The following is a 17,339-nucleotide window of genomic DNA, read 5'->3' as shown; positions in this document are numbered from 1 at the left end:
TTTTTATCACACAATTGTCGTTTAGGTTTTTTTTTCTTTTTTCTTTTTTTTTTTGTTAGCAAAAATGTGTGGAATGTGTGTATGAGTGGTGAGTGGGGAGGGGGAAAGGTGTGTGTGGGGAGGGGAAAGATGTTCACTTCTTATGGTACAACAGTGCGTATGCTTAATTGTAAAATGCTTGTATTATTTAGGTTTTACATTACATTATTATAATTGTATTTAATTGTTAATTGAATTTATAAGTGCTAAAAACTAAGTCTAAAATTTGTTTATTTTTTATTTTATGCTAAATGTGTGTGTGTTGTGTGTGTGTGTGTGTGTGTGTGTGTGTGTGTGTGTGTGTTGTGTGTGTTCGATTGTGTAGTGTAGAGTTTATATGCAATAATTTACAATGTGGATATATCCAACATGGCAGCGCTTGCCTCGTGCAACTGCTGCGAATGCGTGGCATGATAATGATACAATTGTTGCTGCTGCTGCTGATGTTGCTGCTGCAAGTGTTGCTGATTTTGCAAATGCTGCTGCTGGTGCTGATGATGCTGCTGCTGCTGGTGCTGTTGATGTTGCTGTTGCTGCTGCAGATAATGTTGCTGCTGCTCCTCCAGCTGTTGCTGCATGTCCAGCATGCTCAACGCTGCCGCGGACGTAGAGGAGGAAACTGTTGCTGCTGCTGCCGCTGCCGCTGCTGCTGCTGCTGCTGATGTTGTCGTTGTTGACGCTGCAGCGGTTGACAGCTGATAGGCGGCAGCCAAGGCGGGTGAATGCGCGTTGACCGTATTATGACCACTTGAATGCGCCGAGGAGCGACCGCCCGACGAGCCAGAAGCTGTTGGACTTGGCCGGCCATTCAGCAACTGTTGCTGCTGCTGCTGTGCAGCTGCTGCTGCTGCTGCTGCGGCTGCTGCTGCTGTTCCTGGCATATTATAGTTGCCATTGACAGCTGCTGTTGCCGGCGGCGGCGGTGGCGGCGAGACGGCGGCTCCATAGGCGCTGGCCATTTCTCACATGTGTGCCAGGGGCGCCATTGCTCGCAGCGATTGCTGGTGCAACTGTTGCTGCTGCTGCTGTTGGTGCGGATGTTGTTGGTGTGGATGCTGCTGCTGCTGTTGCTGCTGCTGTTGGTGCGCATGTTGCTGGTGTGGATGCTGCTGCTGCTGTTGCATGACATGTTGCTGTTGCTGCAAGTCCGGTGAAGCCGTCTGATAGTGCATCAAATGGCGCTGCTGTTCCGTTGCACCACCCACACCCACACCCACCCCCACCCCCACCCCACCACTGAGGCCATCGTGCAGATGATACATGTTCATCAGATTGTTCAGCTCGGCGCCGGCGCCCGCTGCAACATATTCGCGCTTCATAATGTGATTGTTGTTGTTGTTGTTGCTGCTGCTGCTGTTATTGTTGTTGTTGTTAAGGGCAATGATGCTGGGACTGGGCGAGACGGGTTCGGACTTGATGCTCGAATCACTGGGACTGTGACTCTGACAGGACACCTGAGCACCGTACGGCGCCGGCGAGGCAGAACTACCAGGTTGCTGCTGCTGCTGCTGTTGCTGTTGCTGCTGCTGCTGTTGCTGCTGCTGGAGTCCGTAGGGCGAGCCGGGCTGCTGGAGACTGCTGCTGCCATAGGGCGAGGTCTGTCCGCCGGCAACGGTGTCGTACATCCCGTATCCGTTGTACATGTGGCTCATCTCGTAGCGGGGCGCATAGTTCATGTAGTGCGTCTGGTAGCCAGCGGGATCGGGATGCATGTAGCCGTTGGGCATGTACCCATTTGGCACACTCATCTGATGCAGATTCGGACGTTGCACCGACGCGGCTGCAGCGGCGGCGGCGGCGGCAGCAGCTGCTGCTGCTGCAGAGGCAGCATTGGATGAACCGTTCAATGCCTGACTCTGGGGCATGCCACGTGTGGGCGTGCCCGGTTCGGGCAGTGATTGCTGGCCAGGCATCATGCCGCCCATCGGATACTTCTCCTTGGTCTTGGTCAGCGTTTTGGTTTTGCGACGCGGCCGATATTTGTAATCCGGATGCTCCTTCATGTGCACCGCCCGCAGCCGTTTCGCCTCGTCGATGAAGGGTCGCTTCTCCGCCTCGGACAAGTCCTTCCACTGGGCACCCAGCCGCTTCGAGATCTCCGAATTGTGCATCTTCGGATTGTCGGAGGCCATCTTGCGACGCTGGCCCCGCGACCACACCATAAATGCATTCATTGGCCTCTTCACCCGATCCGCGTGCTGTTGATTTTTATTTGCTGTCGCATTGTTGTTGTTATTGTTATTGTTGTTGTTGTTGTTGTTGTTAGTCATGTTGCTCAAAGCACTACCGGCACCAATCAGCGTGGGATGTTGCTGCTGCTGCTGGGTATGCTGCTGCTGCTGCTGCTGCTGCTGGTGTTGGCTAACTGGTGAGGTCATGTGATGGCTGCCAATGCTGCTCTGCGTCGGACTCAGCTCGCTTGAGCTGTGCAACGGTGAACTTTGTTGCTGCTGCTGCTGCTGCTGTTGCTGCTGCTGTTGCACGTTGCCGCTGAGCGTGTTGGCAATGCTCGATTGGAGGGAGCTGAGCGGATTGGGACTGTGGCTGGCGGCGATGTGTGCGCTCATGTGATGATGATGATGATGGTGATTGTGATGATTGTGCTGGCTGAGATGCGAGTGCGTCAAGTGCGACGGGCCCAGATTCATGAGTGGCGCCAGCGCCGAATACGAGCTGGCTGCGGCGGCGGCAGCATGGGCGTGGCCGGCGTGCAACGGCGCCATTTGGCCCGGCAGAATGCCGCACTTCATGTCCGCCTCCATGGTCAACATTTTTGGGCTAGTTTCTCGCTCGCAACAGTACTCAAAATTCGAAGCTCAGCAATTGCAATACATCAAATTCTATAGATACTTTCCTTGGAGATACTTTTTTTTTTTATTATTTTGCCTTTGTTTGTTGCAGTTAGAAGTTTAGGTTGTTGTTGAAAACATAGATAAACATAGATATTTGTATTATTCAGTTCAACTACAGCATTAGATACTTGTTGTATCTGGAATAACTGCTGCAGATACTCTTTGTAGCTGTTTTTTACTCCTTTTGACTTGCAGATACTTTTCAGCTGATAGACAACAGCTTCAGATTGTTTTCTATCTTGAGATGCTTCCTTCGCTGTGCTAAAGCACCTGTAGATGCTATATACATATATATAGATATATCCAATTGCAGATACTCTTGCTAGATGCGACTTCAGATCACTTGTGGAAGGGTTGCGTTAAATCCGAATTGTATCTATCAGATACTTTTGCGATTTACTGTTACTCTCGTCTGTACACGGTTAATTTTTTCTTACAACTTTTCGTAGCAGATCTTTTATTGGCTCTGCACTTTTTTGAACATTTTTATGGAAACCATGTTGCACTTGTTGGATTTTCAATTTGGGAGTTTGCTAATTAATTTTGTTCGTTTCTTAGCATTTCATAATTGCGAATTTCAGGCAGTTGACACACGCACACATACAAATATGTGAATATATATTATTTTTGGGGAACAGCTTTTGCTATTTGCTTAAGCTTTTTTTTTTTAAATTTTTTTTGTGGTTGTTGAACGCAAAAACACTTGAAAATTGGTTGATTAAAACGCGTCACGAAAAATGCTTTTTGGAGAAATTGATGTGAGTGTTTTTTTGTTAAAATTGTTGGGCAGATTTGTAATTTGTTTTTGTAGATTTTTTGTATATTGTGTTTATTTTTTTTGCTACTATTTGGGCAGCAAAATCAGCGCGCCGAAAATAGCTCCACACAACGCGGAATTGAGCAGCTTTCTGTTTGGTCGTCGAGTTTGCGGACAGCGGCGAAACCTGTTCCCAGCGATAACGACGAGCGCCCCCAAAACGAAGCGAATAACCGACGACGATGACAATAAAAAATCCGAGGTGAGTGTGCGACTGTGTGTGTGTGTGTGTGTGAGAGTGTGTGGCGAAAAACAGCGTCGAAACGAAACTCACGAATCTCGAGAATCTGTTTGCTCGCTTGCGTGCGCGTGTGCTGACGACAGCGAATACGAGAGAGAATGAGAGACTGACTGGCCAGCAGCTGAAACTGAAGGCTCAGCGACACGTGTGCACATACCCCCACACACACATCAGACCCGTTTGACTAGCCACCCTGTGTGCGTGTGTGTGTGACGGCATTTGCAAACCAGTTCTACTCTGCTGTGCTGGGCAGGCGTGAGCGCTAGACAAAGACAACGCTAGTAATGTTAATAAATCAAATAAACGCTACGCTCTGCCTGTGTTGGCTTGGATTTTGCGCAGCGCACAGAGCCAATGAGCGTGACGCGAGAGTGAGATGACGATATATGACGCATTCACTTGCGCAGCATATCGATCCATCGCGTTGTTACATGCGCTGCCAGAGTTGCCATAAAAATGTCGTCGCTGGGCATTCGTTTTTATGGCACAGTGCAGCGTTGCCAGTTTTCAGTTTCAGGGAATAGAGCTTCAAAAAGTCTGGCGGAATTTTTGCGCACGCTTTAAATATGGCCGACAGGGAAACGGGCAGCACCTGGAAGAGAATGGGGTGTGAGCGAGGGATGGCTGGGCAGGTGGGTGGTGGGGGCACAGCAGTGTTTGCGGCGTATTTACGTCTCACGCGCATAGTTTCAATTCTTTTATTATTTGTTTTTTGTTTTATTTTTCTGCATCTTCTCTTCTTCTTCTTCTTATTAACCTAATGGGTTTGCCCAAGGTAGCTGCGTATATTAAAAAAAGCGAACTGAGCTCTAAAAAATAGTCAGGCTGGCAGAATGTATTAAGCAAGTGCTGCCAAGTGCACTGCAGTAACAGTTATAAACTAACTGCACAAGTGTGTGTCTGTCTGTGTGTGTGTGTGTGTCTGTGTGCCTGTGTGTGTGTGTGTGCTTGTGACTTTGATGCGGTCTGGCGTCCTTTAGCTGCTATATACAAATGCACATGCATGTGTGTGTGGTGTGTGTGTAATTATAGCTGCACATGTGAATAGGCAACCGCATTGTCTTGCAACCCCACACACCCCTCCTCCCAACCCCATCCCCTCAGCGTTGCCAAAAACCACGCTTATTGCACATATGCGTAATATATTTTTTCTCCTCACTTTTTTTTTGGAATTTTATGCCTCGGTTTTCATTAGTGCAAAGTAACTTTTGGGTTCTGCTCCTATTTCAGCTTTGGCTGCGTCAGTTGCTTAATGAGCTGAGGCCGATGTTAAAAATGCTAAATATTATGATATATATGAGCAGGTGAGTCAACTAAGTAATTGTTTAAACAAATCAACTACCTACTCGATAGGAAGGAATTTCAGGCAGAATGCAGTTTCTTAAAAACTTTCAAGAACAACAATTGCTATGGCGTTGAAAATCTACAGTTGAAAAGCTATAATTTATTGTCAGCAGATATCTACTGGATAAGCGAAAATTATTTCGAAAGTAATTTAAGTAAGTTGTAATGGAGAAGTTAGATTGTCAATTACAAGTCTCGATTTTGTTAAATAAGAGTAAATTATTTGGAAAATGATTAAATAATTTTTAATACAGAACCTTATCGTTGATAAATAATTTAATAAATGTGGAATTTTTTAAATAAGTGAAAATTATATGGGAACTAATTAAATTTCGTTGTAATACTTTGAGCAATTTTACAATAAGATTATATATTATAGGTCTCAATTTCTTATCGGTTATTTTGAATATGTGAATATGATTTGGAAAGTATTTTAAATTATGTATAACAAGAACTTGTCACTTCGATACATATTATTATAATTCTAAAAATTTTTATCTAATTGAAAATGATAGCAAAATGAAGCAAAATGTTGTAATATAGATCTTTAATCTTTGACAAATGCTTTTATCGAAAAATAAATAGATGAACCAGGCACTTTTAATAACAACTCACAAGTATGGCAGTATTTCAGTTAAGATTTGTGTTGATTAATTTTATTAATTGGGATATTTGAAAATGATTATTAATGTATCTAAGCATTTATTTAATTATATATTCCCATATACCATAGAACAAAAACGCCAAAAATGCACAGAATAAGCATTTTTTTTCTTTTATATTATTGTGAAAAATTACTTATGGATCTAAATTTGCCACAAAGAAAAACTTGTTTTTTAAAACAAGTAAGTCATTCTTACAATATTATCATTATTACAATGTTATTTAATATGTAACTAATACATTTAATATTTTCTTCTTAATGTTGTGTAATAATTCTTCTTAAGTTTAAATATTTTCATTACAATGACCCAGTCTTTCACTTCGACGTTCATTAACTGCGATTCATTTGGACTTTGCTCAGTTCAAAAGCACCCCCTCTCGAGCCTACCCCTACAAAGCACTTGGCACACTACTAACCCAAAAATGAGCTGGCAAGAATCTTAAAATAAAACCAAAATACGATATATAAATGCGAGCAAAACAAATTTATGACCAATTGCAAACGATTTGACAATGAACAAAAGGCGTAAACAATGAAAAAATAAGTATACATATAAAGAACTAAAAAAAAAATGTAAAAACCTGCCCCAGTAACTGACCTACGGCAAAAAAACGCAAATCTTAACCGCAAGAACACAGAGAATCAAAATTTGCTCAAAGCCTTTAATACAATACAAAAAAATATTCGAAAACGTTTCTTGTTCATTATCAGAGCAATTGTTATTGTTGCTATTGCTGTTGTGTATTATTCTATATTTGTGCAGCCATTCGATTCTTTTGGGGAGTTTTTCAAAAAAAAAAAAAAAAAGAAAAAAGAGAGCACATAATAAGCCCAAAACAAACCAAAACCGAAACAGAACCAGACCCAGGCCCAGACTCAGTTCCAGACTCGAGTCTCAGACCGAGTAGACACTCAGACGGCTTTTGTTGCTGTTTGTTTTGCTGCTGCTGCTGTTGTTGTTGTTGTTGTTGTTGTTATTATTTGTGTTTTACGTTTGACGTTTGAGCGTGCTGAGCGCGTGTGAATGGAAAAGGAAGCTCACACACAAACACACTAAAAAAAATAAAAAAAAAAAAAAAAAAACAAAGTCAAGGTCATTGCAAAGAGTTTTAATTGTTCGCACAAAAAAAATGAAATAAAAATACAAATACAAGCACGCACACACACACACACACACACACACACAGACACACACACTACAAATACAACAATGGCGCCGAGCATTACAAACAAACATTCGCACATAATAAAAGAAATAAAACGCAACAAAAACAACAACAACAGAGGCAAGCGGACAATGGCAAAAGGCAACAAGAGGAGCCAACAACAACAGCAACAACAGCAGCCACAAAAGGCATTTGGCAAGCAAACAAGTTCAACAAAAATATTCGCATTATTCGCACACATAGAAGATATGCATCTCTCTTACTCTCACTCTCTCTCTCTCTCTCTCTCTCTCTCTCTCTCTCTCTCTCTCTGTATCTATCTATCTCTCTGCTCACATTTGCACCTGTAAAGTTGTTAACATTTGAACTTCACGCGCAGCAAATATAAAAAGCATGCAGAAACTTGACCAAAAAATAAAAACAAAACTGCAGCTGAATAAAAATCTCTCAAAAAACTCAATAGATCTCAAAACTCAATTTCTAATTTGGAGTAATTATGGGTTGATTACGACTGGCCAATTTGCTCTAACATTTAAATTATTATTAATAATAATTTATTATCGTCATTTGTATATTTATTAATAAATTCTCAAAAGAGTTTTCCCATGTCCTTTTTGAACTAACTTTAATTTATCATGTGAAAACTGCAAGGAAATACTCAAATTATATTTTTGAATTTAAATAATTTCTATATTACTATAAACAATATTATGACATCGAAGAAATGAGAAAGTTATCTTCAAATACATGACTTAGAAGTAAAATTAAATTATCTGTGCATCTATTTGAAGTTTGAAGAAATCCTTGACTTCTTTCGCAACATATTTAAGTGTTAATTTTAATCATTTTTTAAATAATAAAGAATTTAAATTAAATTTAGCTTCTCCCCAACTACATTTTCAGATATTTATTTATTAGATTACCAGCTTATACCGATTATAGTAGACGTGTAACAAAAATATATATTTAAGATAATTTTAGTTGCATTTTATATCTTCTTTTTATTATTACTATATTTGTTTAAGAAATAAAAACTAATTATTTATAGTCCATAATCGAAAAATTATCCTCTACGTATCTCCAGATAATTTGTTTTAAGAAACGAATATTTGTCCATATAAATAAGAAGCAATACTAAATAATGAAATTGAAGGATTATTAATAGTTTACGGAACCTTTATTAGATACTTGCTTATTGAAGTACAGACTAATACTAATCACAAAAAATTGGTTTAGAAAAAATAAAAATACAAATTATTTGTAGTTTGTTGTATATTAAAACTGTCCTGTGTATTTTGAGATAATTTCTCTCGCCCGATTCAATTGTTAACCTTTTACCAACTTTTTGGCATGATAAATACGGACAACTTTTGTTGCATACTTCAGTGGCGCCCCCCCAAAAGTGCTGGTAGCTCAACAGCTTAGCAGCTAACAAGCAGAACAAACTGTATTTAACCTTGAGCAAATAACTAAACGCTGTTTTGCAACTGTGTTTTATGAGTTGATGCGTTTGCCAACACCGAAAAGCGACTGCGAAAACAAAGGCAAAGCGTGTGTTGTAAAAGTTGGGGGTGGGTCTGTGGAACGAACAGAAGAAACACGTATACGACCTGTCTCGACACTTGCAGACTGAAGCGAAACACACACACACACACGCACACACTCAGACACGCACACACACACATTTGTTACTCATTTTACACATTCATTTCCTCATTCAATTCGCAATTGTATACGAAATTTCAATTGTTTGTTGAATGTATTCATTCCACATTCTGGCGTGGCAGGGCTTCGAAATGCTTGCCTCTTCTTGCTGTGATTACTGTTGTTCTTGTTGTTGCTGCTGCTGTGGTTGTTGTTGTTGTTGTTGCTGCTGTTGTGATGACGTGGTTCAAAATTGCATTGCATGGCGAAGTTCAGTTTGAGTTCAGTTTCAGTATTGAGAGTGTTGAGAGTGTCTCGGCAACAGGTTGCTCTCATCGTCTAGCTTTTGCCAAATGCAATAGCGAGACAACAAACGAATGAATGAATGAATGAATGAGTGTCTGTGTGTGTGTGTGCGTGTGTTTGTGTGTGTGTTTGTATGTGTGTGGGTGTGTCTGATTGCATGCTGATGATAAGCGCGAAGTTCTGGCCACAGAAATTGCAAAGCGTGATGATGATGAGGACAGAGCACTTTGACTTTGATTGTTCACTCACTCTCTCTCTCGCTCTTCCGCCCTCGCTGTTGCTGTCTCATTCCCAATGCTCTGCCATACTCGAACCGAACAAGAGTGAAAGTTGTCGCTGGACAATAAAATGGCATTAGTTTTTGGGCTCGCTGAACTTGGCAAACAATAAAAACGAACTGCAGTCGCCAAAAACGCTTCAGCAACTCACTTATCGATTTTCCTGCGGTCAATTCCAAGCCAAAAGTGACAGAGCGACAGAGAGCGAACGAGAGAGCGGGAGTGAGAGCGAGAGGGAGAGAACGACGACCCATATTTTGCCTACCCACTAACAACAACAACAATAGAAAGAGTTGAAAAGTGAAAGATGCAAATAATGGCATGCTCTCTAGCGAGAGAGCCCTCTCTCTCTCTCTCTCACTGTCTATCTCTGTCTCTCTCCTTCTTGTGTTATTGCTCGCTCGCTTGCACACACATCCAGACACACACACGCACACACACACTCAGAGAGAGGGAGTCAGCACTGAACAATGAAAGAAACGGCACAGAGCAAAAGATGTTTGTACTGTTGTTATTGTTGTTGTTGTTGTTGTTGTTATTGTATTGTTGTTATTGTTATTGCATTGTTGTGCATTACTTTTGTGTCATTGAACTTTTTTGCAATAAAAGTGAGTAAGCCGAAGAAGCAAGCGAGAGTGAACACCACAATAAATAAATGCAAAGTGCAGCAAACTGCAACAACAACAACATAATCATTATCAACCAAGGAACAACAAAACAATAACTGAACCTATCAGTAACAACAACAACAACAACAGCAGCCACAACAATGGTATTGAAAGGTATGAAAATGTGTGTTGAAAAGTGGAGTGACAACTGTAAATAATTCAGTGTAAGATATTGAATATCAGTGTCACACATTTCTCATATTAAAATGAATAATTTTCTTGAATAATTATGTAAAATATGTGTAAAATAGGCGTTTATTCTGGGTTTTCCTAATCCTTGTAGAATCATTTTTCATTTTTAGATCCCCATATTTGTAATTCAATTAATCTTTTAAAATCTTAATTTAATTAAGGACTTTAAATTTTATATTATTAAGTTTGTAACTTCTTTTCATTTGAAATCTTAATTTAATTACGGACTTCAAATTGTATATTATTTAGTTTGTAACTTTAAGCTTGATTTTTTTAAATTGTTTAGTGCAGAGTACTAATTCCAGAAATTGCAATCGTTTCTTTTTAAGAAACATTTATTTAAATTTGTGCACTGCTATTAGTCCACATATGAAATTAAATATGGAAACAATTTTAATCCATTTCAATTGATTTCATTTATGTAAAAAGGAACAAATTAAAAGTGCAACAATATTTCAAAATAAACTCTTATTTTTAATCTATTTAATACATATGGATTATAATTATATATGTTTGAATATCTTATAATTTGTATAAATATTATGAAATGTAAAGGCACAAAAAAATTGTTTTTATTTATTTCCCGCTAATTATGTTTCTTAAAAAAAAACTGTTTCATTTACAAAAATAAAACACAAATGAAAAAACATAAAATGTTATAATTTTTTGTTATTAATATTAAAGTTTTTATTTAACATATAATAAGTAATATTTGATGAAAAAAATGTGATACCGTAATTTTTTATTTATTAGAATAAACACGAATGACAACAAAAATATTATGTTTATTTTTTTCAGATGTCCATTTAGCTTATTTATAGATGGTGAATCAGATATAGATTAAATGGATTTTAAGAACTGATACGATATTTGTCAATCTTAACACTGCTCTAGCTGCACTTTCCTTAGCTAGTATGATTAAGTCCAATCAAATCCAAATCAGATGTTCAACTTGAGTCGAGTGCCTCAACAAGTTGGACGCATTTTAAATTTATTTAAATTGAATTAAATGGCTGCAATTTGTGTTGGGCAATCGTATGTATGTACATGGGTTCATCCCGTCTCCATGATGTATGTATAAACATATGTGATTATGTCGCACTCAGAGACAGTCATCGTCCCATTCAATTGGTCGTATCCGCTCTGGAAGCTAAAATGGAGATTGTCAACGCTTTTCTAAAGAGACAGCCGTCCGTATTATTGCTGATTTGTTTCTTGGGTAGCGCTGATTAGTTTTATTAAATGAGCAATTGCCACTTAACATTTTCAAGAAAACTGACAAATGACCAAGCAATGGGCGGACGACAGCTTTGGAACTATTGAAAGAGATGCCAAACACTAAATATTAGTATTCATTTATATATAATATGCAATGTATTTAAATTATAGCTATGTAATCAAAGATAACTAGATATATAATATTAAGACTCAATACAGATTACTTTCTTTATTGTGTTCATTTACATTTCACATTATAAAATGTATAAATGTATAATTATAAAATGTAATATCCTATTTTGAAAAATGGAATAAGTTTAATTTCTCAGATTCGATATTTATAATATAGAAATATAAAATATTTTTTAACGCAATGCTTAAGCCAGATACCCTTTTATTTTTTAGTCTTATTGTGTTATTTTTTAAAATGATACTTTCGTCCGAATTACGATTTTCTGCTTACTTAAGTTAAGAATGCATTTTATTTTTATTATAACTACATTTTTGAAACATTTTCCCAGCGTTTTAAGTCCAAAATTATTTAATTTTGTTAGTTAATCTGTTATGACAAACAGTTTTATTGGTGAAGGTTAAAAACAAAATATGTAAATGCAAAAAATAAAAATACGTTTTGGGATCGTATCATCAAAAATTAATAAAAGTTATGATAAATATCAAATAGTATAAATATATTTTCCATTCGATAATGTTGCAGCTTGTTTTAAAATCAACACAAAATGAATAATTATATAGTAAGTACAAAATATTTGTGAATTAAGTGACTGGGGAGATAAATATCAATTAAATATAAATTAAACTATGTTTCAATACAACAATAAAAATATAAATACATTTTTTACATAAATATCTTCCTTATTATTTTGCTCAGCAATTTGTGTCTTCAATTAAGTGAAGTCAGATTATAAAGTTTTGCATAGAGCATTATTTATGAGCAGTGACTGAGCTGCCGAGAGAAAAGTCCAACTGACCTTAAATCATTTAATCTGCATAAGAAGCCCTACGGACGAATGAAAACGTACCGGATTTATTCACATGAAATATTTGTGAATTTGAAAACTTGATGCCAACTGTTTGCAGATTTTAATCTTTCACAAACTCAAATCAAGAATACGCACAGACAGAAGCGAAGGTCCAAGACTGAGTCCCAGTCAGCATCCATGTCCAGTTTAGTGTCCAGCAGAGGGGCGGAGTAGGGTACACAGAGGAAACAAGAAATAATAAGTACGCATTGCAAGCCGACCACCCGTATACCCTTGCATAAATAGATTTATCGCACTACTAAATTTAATTGTTAATAAATGTATTATGACAGATATTGTTTACTAATAACAATGTTTTGTTAAAGTATTTTAAAAATATAACATGCATTTATAGAGAAAAATATCATTCTTTTTTTTAATACCAATAATAATTTAATGACTGCAAAATACAACATAGTTTACATGTTATTACTATTGTCATGGGGGTAAAAAATCATTCCAAAAACAACCAAGATTCAAGAATTGTTCAGTTCTCAAATTTGATATAATAATAAAAGTGCTTGCATGAAAAATGAAATATCTCAAATTTAAACGGAACACTAAAAAGAGAACAAACATGATTTTTTTCGTGATTTAAGTTTCAACAATCCGCTTGACTTATGAACATTTTCTCTTTTGATTCTGAATGAGAATATATATAAATGAATTTATATATATATATATATATTTATTTATTCATTTATTTAAGGTGGACTAAAAATAAGTTTCAAAAATACAATGAGAATATAAATCTATAAATATAGTTATATACGTATTCATTTATATGTACGCGATTATATATACACAATTCGTGATAGAATTAGCATACCCTCAGCAAGGGTATAAAAAGTTGCAGTGACACTTGTTAGACGAGCTGACAGCTGGAAAGCTTTGCGAGGCTGACCACGACCCAATGCAGATGTTGTCGTCATCATTCTCGTTGTCCTTCAGCTGCAGCTGCCGAGCGGCGGGCAACTTGCGCCGGACAATGCGACGACGACGATGTCGACGACGAAGGCGACGACAACTTTTGCAAGCGAAATGACTTTGACAGACGCCATAACTTGGGCTCTGTCGTAACGCCTTAACCTAGGGGCACACACACACACTCACACACACACAAAAGCACACATACAAATACATATTGCACTCACTGCTATTCAGTCTTTGAGTAATGAGGACAAAGTTTTGCATTCTTAATGTCTAGCAATTGCGACTTGCTGCTGCTGCTGCTGCCGCTGCTGCTGTTGAAGCTGCTGCTTTTTTGGTGGTGGTCAGGCGTGGTGCAATTTGCAAACTTCATTTATTCACGCCCGGAGCACTTCTAAGATGCTCTCGTCTCTCTTTCTTTCGCTCTCCCTCTAATACTGGCCGGCCACTGGTTCGGCGCCTATTTTGTTGTTTGCCAGTCAGCCAGTATCGCCCAAGTTTGACGCTTTCCACAGGCGATAAGCTGTATGAACAACTGCTCCACGAGCACTGCCCAAGCTCGAGAGACTTCTTTCTCGCTTAGTTGGCTGAAAGTTGTCGATTTGTCACTTGCTTGGTTAAGCATCCAAATATAAAATGGGCAAGCTGTCCCCCTGGGGCTTATATATTTAAAAAGGTATATTCGAAGTTGAAGAATTAGCATGTTTAAAAGATTCATAAAATAATGTAAACAAAATTTCAATACGCAAAACAGATTTTACATATTTAAAAAGTTATGTTTGAAGTTGAAAAATTAGCATGCTTAAGGGATTCATAATAATATGTTTAAAAAGATCTGAATAAACTTAACAGTTTGTTCTGATTGACGAACTGTTTTTTTTTTTTTTGTTAATTCGACCAGCGAGTGTGAGAAAATGTAGTGTGATATTTGTTCCAGTGGAAGTGTAAAGGCTCTTTTCACTATTTTTCAGATATATATATATTTCCTTCAAATAAGAACCCATTTATAAAAAGTTGAATTGCAAACTCCTATTATTATAAGCTATATAAAATGTTTGTATCTGTGAACTAATGCTGACAACTGATATAAACAAGAAAAAGAAAATGTTAGAGATCTATTTAAATAAATAAAAAGAAAACTCCCCGCAAATTTGCCTAATTTTTTAAAAAATGAAACCTTGGCTTATGGAAAGAAACAACCTTCAGTTCTACAAAGAATCTTCAAAAAGATGAGGTCATACTGAAAATTTGCAATTCGCATTTTACCAATTACAAAATAACAAATATTTTGCTATACATTGTCCTAGCTTGAATTGCAGCCTGTTACGTACCAGTTCAGACCACCTGCATTGCTCTTATCATCCAGCCATGGAATATAAATCTCTGTTAAACATCGTTTAGAGCCACATTAAACTAAAAACTCAAGACCGCATGAAATTGTATACACAATGAATAGGAATTCACATTGCCTTTGGGAAATTCAAGTCCCCGACAATTAGGCCAGCTTAATGCTAAATAACTACCCCAGTGGAATCGGTGCGGACTAACAGATCAATCAAGACGGCGCTTTGATGCAAAAATCTTCGTCTAATTTAACAGAAATTTAGAGGTTCTCCTCTGATTTTTTGGAATACACTGGACAGCTGGCAATTGTGCGCTGTGCGCTGTGCTCTGCCTCCCTCAGCGCCATTAGGGCACGCAAATTTTTCCAAGTATTTTTGGCAGACCCTGTCTTATTTTTTTGTAGGGTAAACGAGTCGAAGCAGAAATCGAGGACGAGTGCAATGCTGAAACTGTGTGAGTATGTTTGTCTGTGTGTGGGTCTGAAATTTGAGTCGATTTTTCCGGCATGCTGTTCGGGCCAAGACTACGAAACAGACTCAGACTACAGAATTCAGACTGGAACTGAGATTGAGACTCTCTAAATGGTTGCTTGGTTGGATTTTAATTGCAGTCGCTGAGCAAAAAAAAGGTCGTGTTGTTGTTGTTGTTGTTGTTGTGGTTGTTGTTGGGCATTTGCAATTAGATCCACAAGTAAAACGAAGCCGCAGACGAAGGATCGCTAGATGCGTACGCAGCGATACGATACGATAGCGATACGGATCGCTGCTACTGCTGCTTCTTCTGCTTCTTACAGTTTAAGTACAACTGTAATTACGTCGCTCGTGAGAAAACCTGCCCCTCTCTTCCCCCAGTCCCTGTGTGGAGGGCGAGTCCCTGCCCAGCCTCTCTGCCTGCACACCAAGAAAAAAGAAGTTGGCATAATTTGAATAAGAATGCAAGCGAAATTCATTTGGCGGATGTTCGGTTTTAAATATTTTGTAAATTTTGTGGGCGTCCCCATGTCAAAACTTTTAATAAAATCAATAGAAAATGGCGCGACTTAAGACTGCATACAATTTAAAAAAAAAAAATAAATGTATATATCTATATGTATATAAATATATGTATGTAAATATATGTAGGCATGGTTAAGAGTTAAGCCCGATGCTGTGCAGTGAAGCGTTTTGAAAGTTCGACGCATGTTTTGGACACTCCCTCATCGGCAGGGCACATCCCATCTACAATGTCGCTTATGTTGTTTGTCGCGCTTGTTGTTTGTTGCTGCTCATTCCAGTTGGCCGCTGATGGTGATGAGTTTTTAATGGCCGGCGCTGAGCCAATCTGAGTTATTGTTTTGTTCTTTTTTCCAACACTTTTTTGCGCACTCCGCACTCCGTCGGGGCGCGTCCGAGAAACTGGTTGTGATCTTCGTCTTGGGCAAAGTGGAGCTAATTTGCGTCGTTTCGTATTTGAAGATGGTAGATTTGAAGCGAATTAGGCACAGACACGAGTGGGCAAACTTTGCCAGAGAACACAATAAAGGCAGATGGATAAAACTGGTCAATAATAATATATTTGGGTAATATTTATTGAGAAAAACACTAATCTAAATTTTTTATTAGTTGAAATGTATTGTTATATTTATTAGTTTAATTCATTTATGATCAAAAACAAATGAACAATTTGAGCCCATTGTTCTTAACTTTTGTATATACATTTAAATCAATATATATTGCTGGGATCCAAGTGATCTTTTAAGTCTTAACCAATATCAAAATATACAAACAAGCTCTAATTAACACAAAACTTTCCCGATTTCCTTTGGAGCATGCCTGATTATAGTGAATTTGGAAAGTGACCAATATTAACTTCTCCTGTATAATAAAATCAATATTTATTGTTGTAAGCACTCCTTTTAATAATGAATTAATAAGTAATTAATTAATTCTCTTTTACATACACCTTTCAACCGATATGTGATATATGCTGATAATGAAGGACAAAGTCAAAGTTTTATATGAATAACTTAAATAATCGCTGTAAAGCTATATTGACGTAGCTTATTCGTATCCCGATTTTTGTATGATTACTGGATGTAAAATATTTTATGATCAAATCAACTACGAGTATATCGAATATAATAAATTATCCCATTTGTTCATGGACTTTTTCTTATTTTCAAAATATCATAAATCTTTCAACTTTGACTATACTTCACAATTGACAGGTTATTGAAGCCAAAATAAATATAATACCGATACGCATGCCACAATTTCATTAGTATATCTGCAATTCCATCGATGAATCTGATCACTGATCAACGATCTGCCATTCACTTTGCACAAATGTGCGTCTCAATAGAAAGAAGCCAAGAAACAAGCGTGTCGAATAGAGATACACAGAAAGAGACAATGGATACCACAGTGCGATTGTGTTGGATTGGATCCGTTTGGGGCATATTGAACTGTCAAATGTGCCATGCTCTGCAGATTAGACCATTTCATATGCAAATGGCCATTCGGTTCGCTTCGGCTATAGATAAAATATCTTCATGTTTTTATTTCGGGTTATTTGTTAAATACATACTACTGTCTCCTATCACATCGTAATTTACAGC

At 37.9% G+C, this 17,339-nt stretch overlaps 1 protein-coding gene across 1 annotated transcript; it reads right to left on the bottom strand.

Moving 5' to 3' along the window:
• Positions 1 to 316: 316 nt before the first annotated feature.
• Positions 317 to 4,043, bottom strand: LOC6567056 (alpha-protein kinase 1). Its single transcript, XM_001993505.2, is given in 1 exon segment — positions 317 to 4,043. A coding segment is annotated over 1 exon segment (2,424 nt). The 5' UTR covers positions 2,811 to 4,043; the 3' UTR covers positions 317 to 386.
• Between the last annotated feature and the right edge of the window lie 13,296 nt (positions 4,044 to 17,339).

This window comes from Drosophila grimshawi, unplaced genomic scaffold (assembly GCF_018153295.1).
Source record: "Drosophila grimshawi isolate 15287-2541.00 unplaced genomic scaffold, ASM1815329v1 contig_1377, whole genome shotgun sequence".
Classification (NCBI taxonomy): Eukaryota; Metazoa; Arthropoda; class Insecta; order Diptera; family Drosophilidae; genus Drosophila; species Drosophila grimshawi.
This window is presented reverse-complemented; position numbering and strand designations above follow the sequence as displayed.